Source organism: Nansenia antarctica, assembly GCF_963989245.1.
Source record: "Nansenia antarctica genome assembly, chromosome: 7".
NCBI classification, from domain to species: domain Eukaryota; kingdom Metazoa; phylum Chordata; class Actinopteri; order Argentiniformes; family Microstomatidae; genus Nansenia; species Nansenia antarctica.
The window spans coordinates 61,536,653-61,561,520 of record NC_137677.1 but is presented as its reverse complement, the minus strand read 5'-3'; the positions used below and the strand labels follow the sequence as shown (position 1 = coordinate 61,561,520).

Genomic DNA, 24,868 nt, shown 5'->3' with positions numbered 1-24,868 from the left:
TGACCCTCAACTCGCTGGTCTAACAGACAGACACATCCTGTCCCTACTTGGTACCTCAGACAGGGAAGACTAAACAGACAGCTGTTAAGTAGGTTAATGTTAATTAGTGTTTTAGACTGCAGCATGTTTGGGGATTTACCAGAGCTCTTTCCGTCTACAGTTGGGTCCCATGACAGGCTAGTAAAGGGTGGGGTTTTTTGGGCGGGAGGAGGAGGGGGTTCCATGACAGGCTAGTATGGGGTTTTGGGGGGGTGTCTGTGTCCTTCTCTTCCCACAGTGACTGAAGGAAACAGGGACTTCTTTTTCAGACAATTTTCAAGTACGTAGTGTGTGTGAAACTCATAGCAGTCTTTAAAGAGGAAGGCGCTGTATCTCAACTGGCTCTGAGAGCTCAGATCTTAACCACTTAAATGTCGGTTGGACGGAACACTCAGGAGAGAGATTACTATTTTTTTTTTTTAATCTTTTTAAATGACTGCTGCTATTGATTGAAATAATAACAGTTGACGAGTTAATTCACTTGAAACACATTTTAAAGGTTGGAAACCGCTATCTGCTTACAGACACCCGTGCAGGGAGGAGAGCCCTCTGACCTGTGTGAGGTCACAAAGAAATGGGACACTCCATCCCCGACACTCCATCCCCGCTGCTCGGGTTTCGGGTGAATCTCTCAAGACTCTTATCTCTGGGAGATACTGTAACAAGCCTTTCATAGACCCAGTCCAGTCCAGTCCCGTCCCGGGCTTACAACTCAGGACCTTGAGAACAACGACCGCCTCCTCCTTGCCCATCAAAGGAAAACACCAAAGACCAGAGACACAAACACAAACACACGCTTGCCTATTTGCAACAGGTGCACAGTGAGATAACGGACTGGAAAGTGTGTGCGTCCCCCAACTGAATGGAAGGGGGGGGGGGGGGGGGGCACTCTCTAGGTTAACACATGCATACTCACGCAAACACACACACACACACTCGCTGAGAATTGCTGCTCCCACATGGCATTGATATGTCTTGAAATGTTTCATTTATAAAAGAAATAATGACAATTTAAACAAAAAACATAAAATAATGTGAAGAGAGAGGTTGTATAAAGTGTTTCTAGTACACAGTCCAGGGGCTAATGGTTCAGAGGCATGAGGGTGTGTGTGTGTGTCCGTCCCACCTCTCCTTCTCTCCCTCCCTTTTCCAGACCTCCTCCCCTCCCTCCCTTTTCCAGACCTCCTCCCCTCCCTCCCTTTTCCAGACCTCCTCCCCTAACAACTCTCCATTGATGAGGTGACAGCGTTTAAAAACAAAAAAACATAAACAAAAGGTGTGTCCTCCTCAGATTCTGTACGCCGATTGGCCAATTCACTTCCTGTAGTTTTTCCACGCCGCTACGACTGTAGTCTCTCCGCGGTGATGTGTTTCAGAAGGGGTGTGTCCCGCTGAGAGGGTTGAGAGAGAGAGAGAGAGAGATGATTGGCCAGTTTCAGGTAAGAGTTCACTCCATCGACTTCAGCACTCTTGTTCGGTAAAATCTTCACCCAAAGGACAGACGGCATGAAGAATCTTTGTCTGAATTTTCTCAAGATTAAGCGTAGCCCCCCCCCCGCCTCCGCCCCATCTCTCTCTGTTCCCTCTGGAGATCTCCTTGTGAGCGCAGAGCCCTCCTACACCAGAGCTGAGGACAGGAGAGCGTCAACTAGCACCTTGAATGAGGATCTACTTCATGACGTCTGTGGCTGTACTTTGCCACCCTACTAAGGTATGCTATGTGTGTATATATACAGGTGCTCTCCTAAAAGCCTAGAGCATCTACTGATATTATATACACATAAATATTATATACATGATATGCACAGTATCGTAAAACTGAACCGACGCCCCCCCCCTCCGTCTCCGTCTCCCCTTATAGGTTTATATAGACTTTGTTTCTCATATAAAACTGCCATCCAATGACAAACTTAACCCCCCCCCCCTCCCTGCAGCACCAAGACTCCTCAGTGCTCCAGTCTGCCCTCTGGTGGGTGGAGGTGGTAGGAGGGGCAACAGGTGCAGGTTGCCAGGGTACCAGGGTACCAGGGCTGGTAGAGGGTCACTCCTCTGTCACGTCCTGGCCGTGAGGGAAGGGCATGGCCACGGCGTGCTCCTGGGCCAGGGACGCCAGCTCTTTGAGGAACTCGGAGAAGATGACGGCGCAGTAGACGGCGTTCTTCACCCTCAGAGCCTCCGCCTGCTTCTCCAGGCCCGAGGCGCCGCCGCCCCCCCCGGCGCCGCCGCCCCGGAACAGGGCGCTGTGCAGCGACTGGCCGCCGTCCCTCACGTGGGCCAGGGCGAGCTGGGCGGCGTGCCGCGCTCTCGTGGGGCTGTTGGTGTGGCGGAGGATCAGGTCGCCGAGCGACGGCTTCCGGCTCTTTACTGGAATGGAGAGAGAGAGAGAGAGAGACGGAGAGAGAGAGAGAGAGGGAGAGAGACAGATACAGACAGAGAGAGAGAGAGAGAAAGAAAGAGAGAGAGACAGACAGAGAGAGAGAGAGAAAGAAAGAGAGAGAGAGAGAGAGAGAGAGTCAGAGAGAAAGAAAGAAAGAGAGAGAGAGAGAGAGAGTCAGAGAGACAGATACAGACAGACAGAGAGAGAAAGAAAGAGAGAGAGAGAGAGAGAGAGAGTCAGAGAGAAAGAAAGAAAGAGAGAGAGAGCAAGAGACACACAAGGCTTTAGCTACAACAGATCCAGCTACATTGTGGCCACATCAGACGTAGTTTGGCTGGGTAGCAGCAGGTCTCTAAACGGTAAACGGTAGAAAAACTAGAGGCACTGTGACTCATCAGCCACTTTCTCCGTGCTTTTAGCCTGTAACACTTTACACTAGGGACACGGTGGGACTGGAAAAAAACCTGCTTTTCTGTCTAATTACATCCTAACGGGACGGGAGATGATGTGGGATGTTTTTTTGGGGCGGGAGATGATCTAATGTAATAATCCCAGTCTGGGGACGTGCAGCACGCACGCTGGTCCTGCTGCCAAACTATTACAGCTCAGACAGCAGCAGCAGCAGCAGTGTGTGGGTGTGTGTGTGTGTGTAGCAACACATTAGTGTGTGTGTGTGTGTGTGTGTGTGTGTGTGTGTGTGGCAGCACATTAGTGTGTGTGTGTGTGTGTGTGTGTGTGTGTGTGTGTGTGTGTGTGTGCGTGTGAGTGTGTGAGTGTGTGAGTGTGTGTGTGTGTGTGTGTGTGTGTGTGGCAGCACATTAGTGTGTGTGTGTGTGTGTGTGTGTGTGTGGAGTGTGTGTGTGAGTGTGTGAGTGTGTGTGTGTGTGTGTGTGTGTGTGTGTGTGTGTGTGTGTGTGTGTGTGTGTGTGTGTGTGTGTAGCAGCATATTATCCTCTGAGGCCTACAGTTAGCTGCACACCCGTTTATTCCCTCCCCCTAGCCTGATGTGCACAGATGGCTCAATTCCCTTCAAATCAACTCAAAGCACCCTGGCTCCGTTCCCCCCCCTGCTCTCTACCTGTCCCCTGGGCTCCCCACTGCACCACACTGCTGCAGACTGCATGTCGCTGAATACCAAAACCAGCCCCAGGCCCGCCTACCCCCTCTGGACCGGTGCGCCAGATCTGAGAGGTTTGGATTAGGCAACAAACCAAATGGAACCAGGTCCATCTTGCACTCCTGATTAAACCAGGTGGAATTGTTCATTATGTTGCTGACACATTAATTCATCCCTCTCAGGCTTGTGAAACTATCAAGGGGTTAGGGGGCTGATTTGAGATTCAGAGTGTGTGTGTGTGTGTGTGTGCATGTAGTCTATGAGTTCGCTTAGGGTCACAACCACTAGAGGGGGCCACACTTTAAAAATGTTTTTTTCTTTTTTTTGAGGACTGATGTTGGATGGTGGTGAAAGGATGGATAGCTACAGTTTCTACAGTAGACTGTTGTTTTGTTGTTAACGTAGTTGACAATTTCGTAGTGTTCACTTTATTTATTTGGAATATTTTGCACTCTTCTATTGATTGTTCATTGGTATTTATTTATTTTGGTTTTTATTGGTGTTCATTTGTCATTGTCTTTACTTATAGACCTTGTTATATGCAAGTTTGTTGCTTTTATAGTTGAACATCTTGACTTTAATTGTTATTTAACTTTGCAAATATTAATATGTTCTTTTATTTATTTATAGTGTGTGTCTGCCTTTATTGAGTGTGTGTGTGTATGTTCATCCAGAAAAGTTTGGACACACCTTCTCATTCAATGGTTTTTCTTTATTTTTATCATTTTCTACTGAAGACATCAAAACTATGAAAGAACACATATGGAATTATTTATTTGGACTCTGCAGCAGAGGTAACTCTGGGTCTTCCTTTCCTGGGGCGGTCCTCATGAGAGCCAGTTTCATCGTAGCGTTTGATGGTTTTCGCGACTGCACTTCAGGATGCATTCAAAGTTCTTGAAATTTTTGCCGGATTGACTGACCTTCATGTCTTAAAGTAATGATGGACTGTCATTTCTCTTTACTTAGTTGAGTGGTTCTTGCCATAATATGGATTAGAACAGTAGTCGAATACGGCTATTCACTATATCCAACTGTGTATTAACCCTACCTCTGCACAACACAAATGAGGGACTCACGCATTAAGGCAAGAAATTCCACAAATTAACTCTTTGACAAGGCACACCTGATAATTGAAAACCATTGCAGGTGACTACCCCATGAAGCTGATTGAGAGAATGCCAAGCATGTGCAAAGCTGTCATCAAAGCAAAAGGTGGCTACTCTAAAATATAAAGCATATTTTGGTTTGTTTGACACTTTACTACATAATTCCACATGTGTTCTTTCATAGTTTTGATATCTTCAGTATTAATCTACAAGGTAGAAAATAATACAAATTAAAATAAAACATTGAATGAGAAGGTGTGTCCAAACGTTTGACTGGTGTATATGTATATATGTGTGTGTGTGTGTGTGTGTGTGTGTGTGTGTGTGTGTGTGTGTGTGTGTGTGTGTATGAGAGAGAGTGTGTGAGAGAGTGTGTGTGTGAGAGAGTATGTGTGTGAGAGAGTGTGTGTATGTGTGTGTGTATGAGAGAGAGTGTGTGAGAGAGTGTGTGTGTGTCTCCATCGACGCCCGTCTCACCCAGTGAGTCGGAGCGTCTCAGGGTGGGCACGCCCATGGGTGAGTCGGCCCAGTCCACCCTGCCCCGGGCCGCCAGGTACCGCTGGGCCTTCCTCAGCATGGCGGGGAAGTCCTCATGGGACGCCGCGAACGCCTCGATGCGGTTCTTAACGGAGCCCAGCACCTGGAGGAGAAGAAGAAATACCTTTTGTTTGTTTTATATGACGATGATGATGATGATGATGATGATGATTCACACGCACACACACACACTCAGGTACGCAAGGACACACATGCGCAGAGACACACCCACACCACCTTGAGAGATTTTTTTCTGATATGATAAAACCAGCTGTGTTCAAAGATGAACAGAAGTAGGAGGAGGAGAGCGAGTGAGAGAAGGTAGAAAAGAGGAGGGCCCTGGTTCAGTAGTGGATGGTCAGGACCAGCAGGGGGCAGGAGAGAGCCAGAGTGCTTGGGGGGGGCAGCAGACTAGGGTTGAAATATCAAGCTGGCTGATTTCCCCAATACCCCTCAAAATCAGCCAGATAGTTCTGATCCTGGATAGCAAAAACATTTGCATTCTGATCCAGATTAAACTTTTTGTGATGCTCAAGTGATCCTACCTGGACGAGGGACTTGACGCTAGGCTAATCTAGACGCTAGGCTAATCTAGAGGGTAGTGATGTTCAGGTGGTGGTACCTGGATGAGGGACTTGACGCTGGGTTGGAAGACCATGTTGGTGTTGAGGAGGAAGGAGCGCAGTAGGGGCTGGGGGTAGCAGGCCAGCTGGCCCAGGATGCCCGTCAACAGGATGTTGACGTACAGAGAGTTCTGGAGCATGTTCTCCAGTTTGGCGAACAGGACCACCATGAACGGACCTGGGGCAGGGAGGGAGGGAGGGAGAGAAAGAGCAAAAAAAAGGTAAGAATAGAGGGAGTGCAAACCTGGATCTTAATGGCGAGCCCAATTCAACATAAAAAAACACAAAAACAAAAAATCAAAGAGTGAAGCGACCATCAAAGAGGAAAGCAACAGTCAGTGTCTCTGTCTCTGGTCTCACCTGTGTAGGGCTGGGAGCCTGGCTGTCCCAGGGGCCTGGCGGGGCTGAACACCCCCACAGCCGAGCTCTCTCCCCTGGACTCCACTCCCACTCCCACCCCGGCCCCGGAAAGGTCAGCGTCCAGCTGTGGGTCCAGCGAGGGTGGAGGGGGCTCCTCTTCCTGCCTGAGAGCAGCGGCGAGGGGGTCTGGGGTGGTGGCCTCCTCCAGCTGTCTCCCCCCCAGGGGCCCCGTCGTCGCCCTGCGCTCCCTCACCCTGTCCTCCAGCTCCCTCAGCTCCTGGCGGAAGGCCTCGATGCTGATGCCCTGGCCGTTGGAGTCTCCGGCGAGCAGCTGCTGCTGCTGCTGCTGCTGCTCCCCCCCCCCCGGTGCCCTCTCTAGGAGCTCCTCGATCAGGCTCTCCACAGACTCCAGCCCCTGGATCGGGGGGAGCAGCAGGCCGTCTGGAGGCCCCGAAAGTGGGGCGGGGACCAAGGCTGAGGCCTGGGGGGCCTGGCTGTCGTTGTTGAGGAGGAGGAGGTGGTGAGGCTCCAGGGCTGGGGGGGAGGGGAGAGGTGCCGGTTGCGGGTGGGAACTCTGAAGCGGGGGGGTCTGTTTCTGTGGGTGAGCCCTGGGCCCTTCCCCGGCCCCTAGGGGCCCACAGGGCTGGGGAGGGAGGACCCCCGTCCCCACCCCTGTCCCCGTCCCGTTTTGGCTCGAGTCCCCAGCGGAATGACGCCTCTCTCCCAGGTCTCTCTTCACCTTCTTCACCTCCATCCCTCCGTCCTGACCGTCCGAGCAGCCGCCGTCACCCCCCCCCTGCCCCGAGGTCCCGTTGTACATGGGCTGGTGGGGGGCGGAGGAGGGGGCCGCCGCGCTGGGGAGGTGGGGGGCCGCGGAGGGGGGAGGGAGGGAGGAGGAGGAGGACGACGAAGACGACGCCGAGGAGGACGGGAGCAGGAGAGGAGCGGGTTTGAGGAGGACCTCCTCTCTCTGCAGGCTGCGTTTCTTGGTGCGCGGCGTCAGGCTGATGGAGTTTTTCCCGATGGTGACGTCCCACTCGCCGCTGTCCCTCTCCGAGCTGCTCCACTCGGAGCGCGCCGCCGCCACCACCGCCGCCCTCTGCTGGCCCGGGGAGGTATTGCAGCCGCCACCCCCGCCACCCCCTGGCTGTTGGAAAGAAAAGTGCTCTGGAAACATGGTCATACTGGGGTTGGAGGCGGGGGGCGGGGGAGGCAGGGGGACCGTGTTCGGGGAGGGGTCCTCCCCGTCGTAAGGGGCCGACCAGTTCCGACAGGCCCAGGAACACAGCTCGATCCCCCGCCGGGCGTCGCGGAGGTACTCCAGGTAGCCCCCCTCCCAGTCCAGCCCCTCTGGCGCCTGGTGCATGGGGCTGTCCGGGGACAGGGGGCTGTTGGGGCCCCCGCGGGGAGACAGGGGGATGGGGTCGGGGCTGGCGTTTGTGGGGAGCCCTCCCCCCGTGCTCTGCTGGCGCATGAAGAGGGCCAGGCGGGACGGAGTGCTGGGTTTGGGGTGGACAGGAGACTCTGAGCTGGGGCTGTTCAGGCCTACAGACAGACAGACAGACAGACAGACGGGCAGACGGGCAGACAGGCAGGCAGACAGACAGACAGGCAGGCAGGCAGGCAGGCAGACAGGCAGACAGGCAGGCAGGCAGGCAGGCAGGCAGGCAGACAGGCAGGTAGACAGACAGGCAGGCAGACAGACAGGTAGACAGGCAGGCAGGCAGACACACACACACACACACAGACAGACAGACAGACAGACACACACAAGGGAGAGACAGACAGACACACAGACAGACACACAGACACACACGAGGGAGACAGACAGACAGACAGACACACACAGACACACACGAGGGAGACAGACAGACAGATACACAGACAGACAGACAGACAGAGAGACAGACAGACAGACAGACACACGGGGGAGACAGAGAGTCAACATTAGAGATTCAGTCACAATCTCACTTTCCATGTTTAGAATGAGTTCACACGTCACACCAGACTCACTATGCTGACATCACTGGCTACATTTCAGCCTCTGTATTTTAATTAATCAAGTCACTGAAATGTGAGTCAGTTAAAAGACTGAATGGTGAGTCAGTTAAAAGACTGAATGGTGAGTCAGTTAAAAGACTGAATGGTGCGTCAGTTAAAAGACTGAATGGTGAATCAGTTAAAAGACTGAATGATGAGTCAGTTAAAAGACTGAATGGTGATGAGTCAGTTAAAAGACTGAATGGTGAGTCAGTTAAAAGACTGAATGGTGATGAGTCAGTTAAAAGACTGAATGGTGCGTCAGTTAAAAGACTGAATGGTGAGTCAGTTAAAAGACTGAATGGTGAGTCAGTTAAAAGACTGAATGGTGAGTCAGTTAAAAGACTGAATGGTGAGTCAGTTAAAAGACTGAATGGTGAGTCAGTTAAAAGACTGAGCCCCGCGGTGGTGTAGCGGTCTACGCACTGGCCGCTAGTGCATGCTGCCCACCGGGGCCGGGGTTCGTATCCCGGCTCGCCAGATCCAGATATGGCCGAGGCACACGGGAAGCGGCATATTGGCCGGCCGCTTCCGAGGGGGGTATAGGAGTATTTCTGGACTAGGATCCGTCGCGCAACACCGCCCCCTGGGTGCCGGAATAACGGTACTGGGCTCGAGGAGCCAGTCAGCCTAGTCTGCCTGGCGCCCTCCTCTGGGACTGCCGGCCACGGGGTCGTGCGGCGGATCCAATGCAATAGGCAGGGGATAATTGGATGCTAAGTTGGGTTAAATTGGCTACCAAATTGGGTGAAAAAAGGGATAAAATCTGAAAAAAAAAAAAAAAAAAAAAAAAAAAAAAGACTGAATGGTGAGTCAGTTAAAAGACTGAATGGTGCGTCAGTTAAAAGACTGAATGGTGAGTCAGTTAAAAGACTGAATGGTGCGTCAGTTAAAAGTCTGAATGGTGCGTCGGTTACCTTTCCCCCAGAAGGCAGGTTCGTCCTCCCGGTCACCAGGGGGCGGTGTGCTAAGGCGGCAGCACTCTGGGACCAGAGAGAGGAACTTGTCTGCTGACTTGCCGTATAAATCTGTCTCCCTGACAGCACGCCGCTGACTCAACATGACGTGGGTGCAGGGCAGCAGATACCTGCAGGTAACACACACCTTACTACACACCTTACTACACACCTTATTAACATACACCTTACTAAAATACACACCTTACTAAAATACACACCATACTAAAATACACACCTTACTAACATACACACCTTACTAAAACACACACACACACACACACACACACACTACCTGAGAACGAGCTGCAACATGAGGTCTTCACAGTTGAGGGAGAGCAAAGTCCTGAATAAGCTCAAAGACACCATACACAACTGGGGGGGGGGGAGGGAGAGGGGGGAGGGGTAGAGAGAGAGAGAGAGAGAGAGAACACACAGGTACAATATTAGCATTACAGGTAAAACCTGTGAGACAGCAGAGTCAGGAATACAAGTGGAGGACAGATGTGGGCTCTGTCCTCTTGTCCTTACACACACACACACGCACACACCCCGCCCCCCCACCACACCCACACCCCCACCCCCCCCCCCCCCACACACACACACACACACACACACACACACACACACACACTCCCCGTGTGACTGACCCTGGAGTTGCTGCTGATGCGCGTGAGCAGCGTGTCCAGGATGGTGTCGTTGTCGTGGCGATGCATCAGGATGAAGCGCAGGAAGGTTTTGAGGAGGGCCGTCTCCGTCACGCTCCGGAGGAACAGGTCCAGGTAGGCCGTGCTGGCTATCATCTCATCCACTGACGACTGGGGAGGGAGGGAGGGAGGGAGGGAGGGGGAGAGAGGGGGAGGGGGTAGGAAGGGAGGGAAGGGGGGTAGGGAGGGAGGGAGGGAAGGGGGGGGGAGAGAGGAGGAGAGAGGGGGAGATAGGGAGGAACAGGTGGCGAAGTTAAAAAAGAAGTTAAAATGGCATCACGTCATTTAACATTTGTTAAAGTCAAGTCAACCGTAGACACGCATCATGTGGTAAGAAGAGGTTTAGAAACCTGAGCCTGCAATGTGCAAACAAACAAGACCAAAGAAGTCAGTAAACACATTCATGTTGCTCTACGGTCCTCTGCAATGTCACATTATGTTTACTGTTTTAAAGGGGAGTAGACAGTGGACTGTGGGGGTATTTACCTAGCAACAATACTTTCATTGGCTACAAAATGAAGCATCGTCATTATTTTTACGCATTTTGTATTAATAAAGTCACCCGTGGCACTCTACAATGTTGACCTAGAATGTTTTATGCTGTGTTCTTATACTGTTTTTTATGCTGTTTTTATGATGTGTGAGGTTTTGTTTTACACATTTCATTTTTTTTGCTCGTTTCCATCGAGGACCACTTTGGAAATAAGTGTTTTAAATAATGCTTTCAAGTGCTATCCTCTGGACATTACTTAGTGTCATGATGCGTAAATGATTCTATTGTAAATTCCTAATAAAAATCTAATCAAAGACCATTTGGCTGACTTTACTCACCTTATTATTACTAAATGAATTAATACGATGGAGAATGCATATTTTTTTTTAAATATGTTTCAGCATATTTCTGCTTTATTGAGACAAAGACTAGTAGTAGAAATTGACAGGAAGGATGGGTGAGAGAGAGGGGGGGATGACAGGAAGGATGGGTGAGAGAGAGAGAGGGGGGGGATGACATGCAGGCCAGGTCGATGGCCGGAATCGAACCAAGGACCGTGCGATGACGTTGCATGTGCCTTAGTAAACTACGCCATCTAGGCCACACCCCCATTTATGGATCTTTAATTAATAAAGTCACCCTGAGCACTAGAATGTTGAGAATGTGGCTGACTTTACTCACCCTCTGCACTGAATGAGTTTTTTTTCTTTTTTTAATAATAATAATATAAACTTGATAATTTTCTAAAAAAAAATCATGTTTATGTGTGTACCTTGTGGAGGGTGGGGCCCATGGTTATGTGTGTACCTTGTGGAGGGCGGGGCCATGTTTATGTGTGTACCTTGTGGAGGGCGGGGCCCATGACGGGCACCAGGAAGCCGTTGTGGACGTAGTCGACCAGCTGGTAGCGGACCAGAGGGTGGGCCACCTGGATGACGGCGTTGCAGAACTCCAGAGAGTTCATAAAGAGCACCAGGGACGACACGCCCATCCAGTCCTCCCGCCGCAGGGCGTGCCAGTCGTCCCCCCGCACCTCCATCTTCCTGGGCAGGGAGGAGTAGAGCGCACTCAGGCCTGTGGCCAGCACCTGGAGGAGGAGGAGAGAGGGAGGTTAGAGGAGATGGGGAGTGGTTGGGGGGAGGGGGAGGAGGTTGGAGGGAGTGGTTCGGGGGAAGAGAGGAGGAGGGGAGGGGTTGGGGAGGGGGAGAGGAGATGTGGGGAGGGGAGGAGGGGGAGGGGAGATGTGGGGAGGGGTTGAGGAGGAGGGGAGATGTGGGGAGGGGTTGAGGAGGAGGGGAGATGTGGGGAGGGGTTGGGGGGGAGAGGAGGAGGGGAGATGTGGGGAGGGGTTGGGGGGAGAGGAGGAGGAGGGGAGATGTGGGGAGGGGTTGGGGGGGAGAGGAGGAGGAGGAGGGGAGATGTGGGGAGGGGTTGGGGGGGAGAGGAGGAGGAGGAGGGGAGATGTGGGGAGGGGTTGGGGGGAGAGGAGGAGGGGAGGGGAGATGTGGGGAGGGGTTGGGGGGGAGAGGAGGAGGAGGAGGGGAGATGTGGGGAGGGGTTGGGGGGAGAGGAGGAGGAGGAGGGGAGATGTGGGGAGGGGTTGGGGGGGAGAGGAGGAGGAGGGGAGATGTGGGGAGGGGTTGGGGGGGAGAGGAGGAGGAGGGGAGATGTGGGGAGGGGTTGGGGGGAGAGAGGAGGGAGAGGGGAGATGTGGGGAGGGGTTGGGGGGAGGTGAGGAGGAGGAGGGGAGATGTGGGGAGGGGTTGGGGGGAGAGGAGGAGGAGGAGGGGAGATGTGGGGAGGGGTTGGGGGGGAGAGGAGGAGGAGGAGGGGAGATGTGGGGAGGGGTTGGGGGGAGAGGAGGAGGAGGAGGGGAGATGTGGGGAGGGGTTGGGGGGAGAGGAGGAGGAGGAGGGGAGATGTGGGGAGGGGTTGGGGGGAGAGGGGGAGGAGGGGAGATGTGGGGAGGGGTTGGGGGGAGAGGAGGAGGAGGAGGGGAGATGTGGGGAGGGGTTGGGGGGAGAGGGGGAGGAGGAGGGGAGATGTGGGGAGGGGTTGGGGGGAGGAGGAGGAGGGGAGATGTGGGGAGGGGTTGGGGGGGAGAGGAGGAGGAGGGGAGATGTGGGGAGGGGTTGGGGGGAGAGGGGGAGGAGGAGGGGAGATGTGGGGAGGGGTTGGGGGGAGGAGGAGGAGGGGAGATGTGGGGAGGGGTTGGGGGGAGAGGAGGAGGAGGAGGGGAGATGTGGGGAGGGGTTGGGGGGAGAGGAGGAGGAGGAGGGGAGATGTGGGGAGGGGTTGGGGGGAGAGGAGGAGGAGGAGGGGAGATGTGGGGAGGGGTTGGGGGGAGAGGAGGAGGAGGAGGGGAGATGTGGGGAGGGGTTGGGGGGGAGAGGAGGAGGAGGGGAGATGTGGGGAGGGGTTGGGGGGAGAGGAGGAGGAGGAGGGGAGATGTGGGGAGGGGTTGGGGGGGAGAGGAGGAGGAGGGGAGATGTGGGGAGGGGTTGGGGGGAGAGGGGGAGGAGGAGGGGAGATGTGGGGAGGGGTTGGGGGGAGAGGAGGAGGAGGGGAGATGTGGGGAGGGGTTGGGGGGAGAGGAGGAGGAGGAGGGGAGATGTGGGGAGATGTGGGGGGGAGAGGAGGAGGAGGGGAGATGTGGGGAGGGGTTGGGGGGAGAGGAGGAGGAGGGGAGATGTGGGGAGGAAGGCATGAGGAAATCATTTGGATGACGCTGATATAAAACATTTAAAAAGCAACAATAAAGTTACATGATATCCAACCTGGGTAGAGTTTCTACTTTTGTTTCCTCTGACACCGTAGCTCCACAACCCCTACCAGCACGCACACACACACACACACACACACACACACTACATCTAGCGTTCAAGTGTTCCATCGCCACCTTCATGACCACGGCTAGAACTGGAACAGCCCTGTTGTTCAGGGGTCATGACTCATCATATGACTCACACACAAACACACACACACACGCAACGCGCACACACACCCTCTTGTGTGAGCTCATCCCCAAGTCCATGTAATGACTGTGAGGGAGAGTCAGTGTCAGAGAGACACATCACCACCAACACACAGAGAGAGAGAGAGCATAGCACAGCAGTCTAACTATCAATCAACATACAGTGGGCGTTCTACACACACACACGCACGCACGCACGAACGCACACACACACACACACACACGCGCACGCACACACACACACACACACACACACGCACACGCACACGCACGCACACAGCCTGTTTACTGGTTATTGATTTGTGCTCTTGAGCCTGTGGGCGTCCCATGTAACTCCAACACACCGACAAACTACAGCAGCTCAATCCAGGAGCCAATGGAACTGGGTGCTGCTCCTTACATGTATACGTTGGCCAAGAGCAGAGTGTGTTACGCAACGGGCCCGGGCTAAGCCTGAGGTATAGGCTTCAGGCCCGGAGGCTGGGCCCGGCCCACCACAGAGACACACCCCTGGGACGTCTCCATGCAAACAACAAAGGAGGGAAAACATTCTGTTTTCGGTTACTAAGGAATTGCCGGGGTTTGACAGTCATTTGGGCGGACAGAGAGAGAGAGGGAGAGAGAGGGGGGGGAGAGGGAGAAAGAGACAGACAGACAGAGAGAGAGAGAGAGAGAGAGAGAGAGAGAGAGAGAGACAAACAGAGAGAGAGAGAGACAGAGAGGTTTTTAAACCAAAAAAGAAGAAGAAGATGGGAGAGAGGGAGAGAGAGAGGAGAGGAGCGAGAGACCAGATCAAAGCGTGTGTGTGTGTACTAACGCAGGAGGAGTCTCTGGAAGCAGGAAGACGAGACAAGGACAGGGGTGTATCATCAAAGACCTGTGTGTCTGGTGTTCAAACAGGAGGAGGGGAGGACGGGACTGGAGAGGAGGGAAGGCTACGCAAAGAAGAGGGAATATGAAGGGAGAGAGGAAGGGCAGAGAGAGGGAGGGAGAGAGAGGGAGGAGAACTGCAGTGGCACAGCTGGTCCTGGACGGCACCTCCACTGGTCGTGTTTGTTATGTAGGTCAGATTGACGCACATAAATAATTCTATTAGAGAGGAGAGCAGTGCCAGGACTGAGGTAGAGGAGGAGAGGAGGAGAGGAGAGGACAGCAGTGCCAGGACTGAGGTAGAGGAGGAGGGGGGGAGAGAGGAGAGGAGTGCAGGACTGAGGTAGAGAAGGAGGGGAGGAGAGGACAGCAGTGCCAGGACTGAAAAGGAGAGGAGAGAGAGAGAGGAAAAGGGGAGAAGAGCTAGTACAGAGGTGGAGAGGAGAGGAGAAGAGGACACACACGCACGCACACACACACACACACACACACACACACACACACACACAGACTACGGCTACAGTCATTCACTACCGTGAGAGCTACAGTTATTCAGAGCTAAAGTCATTCATTACCAGGAGAGATGCAGTCATTCACTACCAGGAGAGATAGTCATTCATTACCAGGAGAGCTACAGTCATTCATTACCAGGAGAGCTACAGTCATTCATTACCAGGAGAGCTACAGTCATTCATTACCAGGAGAGAAACAGTCATTCATTACCAGGAGAGCTACAGTCATTCATTACCAGGAGAGCTACAGTCATTCATTACCAGGAGAGCTACAGTCATTCACTACCAGGAGAGCTACAGTCAATCATTACCAAGAGAGCTACAGTCATTCACTACCAGGAGAGGTACAGTCATTCATTACCAGGAGAGCAACAGTCATTCATTACCAGGAGAGCAACAGTCATTCATTACCAGGAGAGCTACAGTCATTCACTACCAGGAGAGCTACAGTCATTCATTACCAGGAGAGCTACAGTCAATCATTACCAGGAGAGGTACAGTCATTCATTACCAAGAGAGCTACAGTCATTCATTACCAGGAGAGCAACAGTCATTCATTACCAGGAGAGCTACAGTCATTCACTACCAGGAGAGCTACAGTCATTCATTACCAGGAGAGCTACAGTCAATCATTACCAGGAGAGCTACAGTCATTCATTACCAGGAGAGCAACAGTCATTCATTACCAGGAGAGCTACAGTCATTCACTACCAGGAGAGATACAGTCATTCATTACCAGGAGAGCTACAGTCATTCATTACCAGGAGAGCAACAGTCATTCACTACCAGGAGAGATAGTCATTCATTACCAGGAGAGCTACAGTCATTCACTACCAGGAGAGCTACAGTCATTCATTACCAGGAGAGCTACAGTCATTCATTACCAGGAGAGCTACAGTCATTCATTACGAGGAGAGCTACAGTCATTCATTACGAGGAGAGCTACATTCATTCATTATGAGGAGAGCTACAGTCATTCATTACCAGGAGAGATACAGTCATCCATTACCAGGAGAGCTAGTCATTCACTACCAGGAGAGCTAAAGTCATTCATTACCAGGAGAGCTACAGTCATTCATTACCAGGAGAGCTACAGTCATTCATTACCAGGAAAGCTACAGTCATTCACTACCAGGAGAGCAACAGTCATTAATTACCAGGAGAGCTACAGTCATTCATTACCAGGAGAGCTACAGTCATTCATTACCAGGAAAGCTACAGTCATTCACTACCAGGAGAGCAACAGTCATTCATTACCAGGAGAGCTACAGTCATTCACTACCAGGAGAGCTACAGTCATTCATTACCAGGAGAGCTACTCAATCATTACCAGGAGAGGTACAGTCATTCATTACCAAGAGAGCTACAGTCATTCATTACCAGGAGAGCAACAGTCATTCATTACCAGGAGAGCTACAGTCATTCACTACCAGGAGAGCTACAGTCATTCATTACCAGGAGAGCTACAGTCATTCATTACCAGGAGAGCAACAGTCATTCACTACCAGGAGAGCTACAGTCATTCATTACCAGGAGAGCTACAGTCATTCACTACCAGGAGAGATACAGTCATTCACTACCAGGAGAGATACAGTCATTCATTACCAGGAGAGCTACAGTCATTCATTACCAGGAGAGATACAGTCATTCATTACCAGGAGAGATACAGTCATTCATTACCAGGAGAGCTACAGTCATTCACTACCAGGAGAGAAACAGTCATTCATTACCAGGAGAGATACAGTCAATCATTACCAGAAGAACTACAGTCATTCATTACCAGGAGAGATAGTCATTCATTACCAGGAGAGATACAGTCATTCACTACCAGGAGAGCAACAGTCATTCATTACCAGGAGAGATACAGTCACATCTGACAACCTTTACACTAAACCCAGGCTACAGACAGGCTGGAGGAGGCAAAGTGTAAAATGTAAACGCAGAGCGACAGGCCTGCTTACTGTACCAGGGGGAGGCCGGGGGAGGTAGAAATCGGAGGACGGGGCTCATCGTAACGCACGGAACGGAACGTGGGACGGTATCGAACACACGTGCCGTTCCTCGACGCATCCCACGCGTTAGAGTGAACCCCGTCCTCCGCTTTCTGCCTCACCCAGCCTCCCCCTATCGCAAGATATGACCGTCTTTAGAGTGTTGACGGCAGAGGGAGGATGTTGATAGGGCGTCGTGTCAGAGAGTGTGTGTGATGAGGAAGTCGATAAGAAGAAGGGCGTCGTATCAGAGAGGGTGTGAGATGAGGAAGTCGATAAGAAGAAGGAGAAGCGTTTGGGCAGCAGCTGTTATCTGATGTCAGTGGTCAGGTGTCTGAGTCATCTCTCTCTCCTCGACACTCTCTAATCAGACACATCGCTGGCATATCAGCCAAGTTGTCAGGGGGAAACAGAAACGCTGCTGAGTATCTCACAATATCTAAATGAAAGGCAAGCGCCTGGCTGAAAGGCGCGCACGCACGCACGCACACACACACATCTTAATATTATTATGGGGGTAGTGGTGGACTAGTGGAGAGTGAGTTGGACTGGTGATCGGAAGGTTGTAAGTTCAAATCCCGCCTGAAACACCACCACTAGTGTGCCCTTGAGCAAGGCACTTAGCCCTCAGTTACTCCAGGGGGAATGTCCGTGTAATTCGGAATTGGATTAAAAGCATCTGCTAAATAGCAAATTCGAAATTCGATATTAGTCAGCGAAAAAAGCCTTGAACTTTATGCGATTGCTTCTGTGGCGGGCAGGGTTCAGACATGGAGGACCCAAGCTTCTGTGGCGGTCAGGGTTCAAACATGGAGGACCCAAGCTTCTGTGGCGGTCAGGGTTCAGACATGGAGGACCCAAACTTCTACCATGAGGCCAAGAGGACATCTTTAAACTTCAGAGGGCGACACTAGAGGTTTAGCCAGGGCTCTCTCCTCATCACAGCTCTCCCCTCCCCTCCTTCTCCTCCTCCTCTACCTCTGTCCTGGCACTGCTGTCCTCTCTCTCCCCCACCCTCCTATGCACCCTGGTTTATCCCTGGTCCCTACACCCCCCCCCCCCAGACTCCACGGTCCATTCCTGGTACCTGCCTCCGTGCACCCCCCCCCCCCCCCCCAAGACTCCACGGTCCATCCCTGGTCCCTGCCCCCCCTGCCACCCCCACTCACCGGGCAGAAGTAGGAGTTCTCCGCGATGTACCTGGCCACGGCCTGGTGGCTGGCCGACGTCGCCATGACGAGGAGCAGGGCGTCGCGCGCCTGCTGCCCGATGGCCCCGTCCCGGTGGATGAAGGGCACCAGCAGGGAGAAGATGAGCAGGTTGGTGGGGCCCTGCTGCTGCTGCGGCGGTGGTGGTGCCTGGAGGCCCCCCCCTCCTCCTCCTCCCGGGGCCTGGCTGAGGCCCCCCCCTCCTCCCGGAGGAGGCTGGGCGGTGCCGGAGCCGCCGCTGCTGCTGCTCCCGGCCGCTCTGAACAGCAGCTCCAGCACGGCGGGCTGCCGGGCCATGGACACGCACACCTGGTTCAGCAGGAGCACCAGGCTGTTCTCCAGGGCCGGGGGGCAGCAGCCCAGGCCCTGGGGCTCGGCGCCGCACGCCCCCAGCAGTGCCAGCAGGGGCTGGAGCACGGCCTTGTGCTGCAGGAGGGGCTGCTGCGACTGGCCGATCAGCATCTCGAACAGCTTCAGCAGCGCCCCCTGGCTGTCGGGGTCCAGGCCGCGGCGCAGGTGCCACTGGACCAGGCGCTCCAGGATGTTCTCCGTCACCACCAGGTCCAGGATGGGGCCCACGGCGGGCGCGACGTTGTGGTGGGCCTCGCTGTCGCCGCCCGGGCGCTCCTCGGCCAGCAGGCACAGCATCTGGTCGGTGTAGTTCCGCACGGCGGTGAGGTCGTCGCTGGAGCCCGAGGGGTCTCGCTGCTCTAACACCCACGACACCTGGGGGGAGGGAGGGAGGGAGGGAGAGGGGTAGGGAGGGAGGGAGGGGGGGGGGGGGCGTGGGCAGAGAGAGAGAGATGGAGGGAGAGGGAAAGAGAGAGAGAGGGGTGGGGGGAGAGAGAGAGAGGGATGGAGAGAGAGAGAGAGAGTCGTGGGAAGAGACAGGGAAAGAGAGAAACAGAGTGAGAGAGAGAAATGGAGAGATAGAGAGAGGGGGGGGGTGGAGAGAAAGAGAGATGGGGACATTTATTTAGACATGCGAGTTTGAGCAGTAAAACTGCATTGAGAATCAGCCATGTTCTAGAACAGTGGCAGGGGAGTATATCTTTAGGCGGTGGGTGAAATAAAAAAACTGACAAAAAGGAGAACCAGAGTTGGAGAAATTGTGTGTGTGTGTGTGTGTGTGTGTGTGTGTGTGTGTGTGTGTGTGTGTGTGTGTGTGTGTGTGTGTGTGTGTGTGTGTGTGTGTGTGTGTGTGCGTGCGTGTGCGTGCGTGTTGATCACCATGATAGAACATGACAACCCGCAGTGGTTAATCTGCTTACTCACAGGGAACTTGAGAAGACAGCAGACAAACAGATGTCCGTCTAAAGCCTCGTCGTGTCTGTGTGTGTGTCTGTGCTAATGGCCTTGGCAAGAGCCCAAATAGCCCTGTAGAAAAACACTGCTGTCCTCAGAGGAAAGAGGAAAGCTATTTTGCTAATGTCCTCCACACGTGTCAGAGAGGTTACCTTGAGATGCTGCTAGTGCTAAAGGCACACGTACACAAGCACTCACGCACGCACGCAGAAACGCACCTGCAGTGGCAGGGTGTCAGAGAGGGACCATGAGATAATGCTAGTGTTAAACCCTGTGTATACTAGCCTGTTAACCCTGTGTATACGAGCCTGTTAACCCTGTGTATACTAGCCTGTTAACCCTGTGTAAACCAGTCTGTTAACCCTGTGTATACTAGCCTGTTAACCCTGTGTATACCAGCCTGTTAACCCTGTGTATACTAGCCTGTTAACCCTGTGTATACTAGCCTGTTAACCCTGTGTATACTAGCCTGTTAACCCTGTGTAAACCAGCCTGTTAACCCTGTGTATACTAGCCTGTTAACCCTGTGTAGACTAGCCTGTTAACCCTGTGTATACTAGCCTGTTAACCCTGTGTATACCAGCCTGTTAACCCTGTGTAAACCAGCCTGTTAACCCTGTGTAAACCAGCCTGTTAACCCTGTGTATACTAGCCTGTTAACCCTGTGTATACTAGCCTGTTAACCCTGTGTATACTAGCCTGTTAACCCTGTGTATACTAGCCTGTTAACCCTGTGTATACTAGCCTGTTAACCCTGTGTATACTAGCCTGTTAACCCCGTGTATACCAGCCTGTTAACCCTGTGTATACTAGCCTGTTAACCCTGTGTATACTAGCCTGTTAACCCTGTGTAGACTAGCCTGTTAACCCTGTGTATACTAGCCTGTTAACCCTGTGTAAACCAGCCTGTTAACCCTGTGTAAACCAGCCTGTTAACCCTGTGTAGACCAGTCTGTTAACCCTGTGTATACTAGTCTGTTAACCCTGTGTAAACTAGCCTGTTAACCCTGTGTATACCAGCCTGTTAACCCTGTGTATACTAGCCTGTTAACCCTGTGTATACTAGCCTGTTAACCCTGTGTAGACTAGCCTGTTAACCCTGTGTATACCAGCCTGTTAACCCTGTGTATACTAGCCTGTTAACCCTGTGTACACTAGCCTGTTAACCCTGTGTATACTAGCCTGTGTTAACCCTGTGTATACCAGCCTGTTAACCCTGTGTACACTAGCCTGTTAACCCTGTGTACACTAGCCTGTTAACCCTGTGTATACTAGCCTGTTAACCCTGTGTATACTAGCCTGTTAACCCTGTGTAAACCAGCCTGTTAACCCTGTGTATACTAGCCTGTTAACCCTGTGTATACTAGCCTGTTAACCCTGTGTATACTAGCCTGTTAACCCTGTGTATACTAACTAGTCTGTTAACCCTGTGTAAACCAGCCTGTTAACCCTGTGTATACTAGCCTGTTAACCCTGTGTATACTAGCCTGTTAACCCTGTGTATACCAGCCTGTTAACCCTGTGTATACCAGCCTGTTAACCCTGTGTATACTAACTAGTCTGTTAACCCTGTGTATACTAGCCTGTTAACCCTGTGTATACTAGCGTACGCTACACTCCCTGTACCGTACGTTGCTTTGGATAACGCAATCTGTAGGAACACTGCAATGGGCAGTGTTCCTACAGATATGCCCCCATAACCATAAATGGGGTGAGATTGACAGACACGGGGTAGATCTACAGACAGGTTGTAGATTGATAGATAGGGGGTAGACCTACAGACAGGGGGGAAGACCACTTTGAACTCATGAGTTGAACCCATGATATACTAAGCTATGATATTATAATAATAATATTATAATAATAATATTTGTATTAGTAGTAGTAGTAGTAGTAGCAGCAGCATTATAATATAGATAGAGAGAGAGAGAGAGAGACAGAGAGAGAGAGAGAGACAGAGACAGACAGAGAGACATAGAGAGAGAGAGAGACAGAGAGAGACAGACAGAGAGACAGAGATAGAGAGAGACAGAGACAGAGAGAGAGACAGAGAGAGATTATTTATCTTCGATGGGGAAACAAGCTCCCCTTCGTCTCACCTGTCTCCAGTGGTTCTCAAACACCATCAGGCAGGTCTCGGGGTCGGCGGTGCAGGGGCTGGAGGGCGCCGCGGTCCGACCGGCCCGGCTCCCCGGGGCCCGGGGGGTCAGCCGGCTGAGCCAGCTCATATCAGCCGCCAGCGAAGGTCACAGGTGAAAGGTCAAATATTAGGGACTAGAGGGGAGAGGAGGGGAGTCGCTGGTGCATGGACAGAGGGTAAGGAGAGAAGGAGGGAGGAGGGAGGAGGAGGGATAGAAAGGAGGAGAGGAGGGAGGAAAAGAGAGGGAAAGGAGGGGAGGGAGGGAGGGGAGGGGGCAGTGAGAGGTGGTGGGGGGGGACCAAGAGAGAGAGTCCTGATAAAAAGGGGGTTGGAAAAAGAGAGGAGGAGAGGAAGAGGATTCTGCTGAAGTCAGCGGGACAGGGATGGGGGGGGGGGGGGGGGGGTTGTCTCTTCGTGTCAGTGTCACCGTGGTAACAGTGCTGTGGCTGTGGCCAGTCAGAGGTGGGGTGTGGGGGGCGCGGGCGACGCGGCAGCTCTCCCTGAAGACCCTGTCATCCAGTCTGCAGCCGGCACCACTCCATGCCCAGGCAGACCTCCCACAGCTCTGCAGAGGGGGAGGCGACACACACCACAGGATTAGCATTAGCATTAGCACAGGAGGTGACACACACCACAGGGTTAGCATTAGCAGAGAAGGCAACTCACACCACAGAGTTAGCATTAGCAGAGAAGGCAACACACACCACAGGGTTAGCATTAGCAGAGGAGGCAACATACACGACAGGGTTAGCATTAGCATGACATTACATTACATTTTGGGCATTTAGCAGAAGCCTTTATCCAAAGCTACTTGAAACAAATACCTAGACCAGGGGTAGGCAACCTTTTTGATATGAAGTGCCATTTTAAAATGTTCTTGTTAGTCAGTGTGCCAACCACAATATCAACATTAATTATGACTCGACATCAAACCAAACCAAACAGACCAACTGATCTGCATGAACAACAATTTTCAGCAAAGAGCTATGTATGCAAAGCCATGTATGCTAAATAAACAGGCCTAACAGTCAACTAACTGAAACTTGAACAAAATGACCAACATAACATCTAAGACAACTAAACTTTGTGATGCGTAGCACAACTTTAAGCAAATTGGAGCGCTCAATTTCTACCAAAGTTGCAATGCTAACTGCGCTCCCTATGGTTATCATTTTAATAAGTAGGCCTAACTGGATGGTGATTATACAAGGGTCTTACTTGTATGAATTATACTTTATATTTATATAATTATGTGGTTGTTACTTACATTTTATTCTTTTATTCCAACCACAACAAACTTTTTTTTTTGGTTGCAAAGAGCTATGTATGCAAAGCCATGTAAACAGTCCTAACAATCAATGTGATCCCTGGCCCTGTTTTCCTTTGCTCAACTCCATTATCTGGGGGTGGTACTTGGTCACTTTAACTAACATGGCATGTCATTCACATCTACGCTCTCATCAAGTGCGAGGCTAAACACCGTCGCATCTTTCAAACCAGCGGTCTGCTGCGCTTTCACGTTTTCTGCCATTTCTCCTATTCTTCGTTCCACACTTCTGGCTGACACTGGGATGTCTTTTATTCTTGATTTTATTGTGTCTTTGTTTGATAAGCCTTCAAACAAAACATCTGAGCTACAGAGGAAAGCCTCCTATTATTCTCCATCAGTGAATGGCTTTCCACGTTTCGCAATGCAATGAGCAATGCGAAAGCTTGCTTCAGTTGCGTGATTTTTAGCAGTGGCAAATGCTTTAAAGGTGCTGGCCTGCTTCCCATACCTTGACACAGCACGTCTTATTGATTCGGCCTTGTCTGTTTCATCCTTGAAAGACTTCTGATGTTTGGTCTCTTAATGCCGTTTAACGCTTGAAGTTCGGCAAACAACATTCTCGTGACATAGGACACATACAGCACGGTCTTTCTGGGACACAAAACCCCACTCTTATTATATATTATTATTATTATATTGTTATGTGTGCTTAACAGTAACACTTGTATCGAATCGAATTCAGAATTTTACTTTGAAAATTGGCGCAAGAAATACGGCTCTCGTGGAGTGGAAGAGAGACTAGGGCTGCATTCGTAAATTCGCCCTGAGAGCGCCGGAGCGTCCCTGAGACCGCCTCTAGACTCTAGTCCAATCAAATTACTTGGTCCCATTATGACGTTGAACCCAGTGTGCGCGAATTTACGAACGCGGCCAACATAAAATAAAATAAAAACATTCTCCCATTCTCGCACTTATTGCTTGCGTGCCACTGTTTAAACTGTCGCGTGCCACTGCTGGCACGCGTGCCATAGGTTGCCGACCCCTGACCTAGACGAATGTAAGTGAATCATCTATCCATCAATCATAGCAAAAAAAAGTAGATGGGTAGACGGTTACAACCATTATTTTAACAGGTAGTCCCATTGAGACCAAGTTCTCTTTTACAAGGAAGCCCTGAATACACACAGTTTCCAACCATACATAAATCTGAGGACACGAAAACACGACATCTGAGGCAAGGAAAGGAATATGAAAATCATGGAAATTCCTATTCCTGTCTATTAACAGCCCAGGGCGAGGGACTCATGAGTCATGCCCATAGTGGGTCCGGTTGCTTTGAACAACCTATTGTACCAACAGTCAGCGATTAGTATCGCAATTAGCAAAGACATCCACTGTTAGGGGATTGACGACTTTCCCATTACCAAATACAGGACAAAAGATGGTGTGCCACTGCACAACTGAGGGGCGGCTGTGGCACAGGAGGTAGAGCCGCCGTCTAATGATCGCAAGGTCAGCAGATCGGCGGTTCGAGCCCCGGCTGGCCACATGTCGAAGTGTCCTTGGGCAAGACGCTTAACCCCAAATCGCTCCCAGTGAGCGGGCCGGCGCCTTGCATGGTAGCTTGCCACCATTGGTGTGTGAATGTGTGTGAATGGGTGAATGAGAGGCCGTTGTAAAGCGCTTTGGAATAAGGCGCTATATAAATGCAGTCCATTTACCACAAGGAGGTGGATTGCAGGAATGGAATATACAGTATATATACAGGACAAGGGAGGTCCCGTATGTTCATCCAGCCCAAAATACGGGCCATCCCGGCTAATATGGGACAGTTGGAAACCCTATTCACTGTACTAATGATTTATGCCAACTAGCCGAGGGGTTAGCGATTAGCAATGCCATCTAAAGTCAACATAGAGTAAGCATAGCAGTGCCAACTGGGCCTGAAGAGTAAGAGGAGATTTAGCCGTCGACTTCAAGTCACAAGTGCCATCTAAAATGGTAACAACAAATCCAGTACCCTTCACAGTAACAACAAACCCATTGGTCTCAGGATACCTCTAAGCCTTTCAGCCAGCTGCTGAGACAAACTAGCCTGTTTACATGTTCAGAGCTCAAGGCTGCCCTGCCGTCAGTTGTCTGCAAGGGAGAAAAGTCTCTCACAAGGGACAGAAGTGGCAGGGCTGGCCAAATACACAAAAAAACAAAACATAAAAAATGTAAATGTGTTAAAAAGGTTA

The 24,868-nt window shown here is 51.7% G+C and overlaps 1 protein-coding gene across 1 annotated transcript; it reads right to left on the bottom strand.

The window, feature by feature from the left end:
• Positions 1 to 2,080: 2,080 nt before the first annotated feature.
• fhip1b (FHF complex subunit HOOK interacting protein 1B) lies at positions 2,081 to 21,446 on the bottom strand (the record flags this gene model as incomplete). The annotated part of the gene is made up of 10 exons (XM_080536998.1): positions 2,081 to 2,403; positions 5,120 to 5,282; positions 5,802 to 5,980; positions 6,163 to 7,707; positions 9,120 to 9,289; positions 9,454 to 9,533; positions 9,809 to 9,976; positions 11,200 to 11,445; positions 17,875 to 18,639; positions 21,318 to 21,446. 10 exons carry the CDS (start codon positions 21,444 to 21,446, stop codon positions 2,081 to 2,083), a joined length of 3,768 nt encoding a protein of 1,255 aa, XP_080393124.1.
• Positions 21,447 to 24,868: the final 3,422 nt, after the last annotated feature.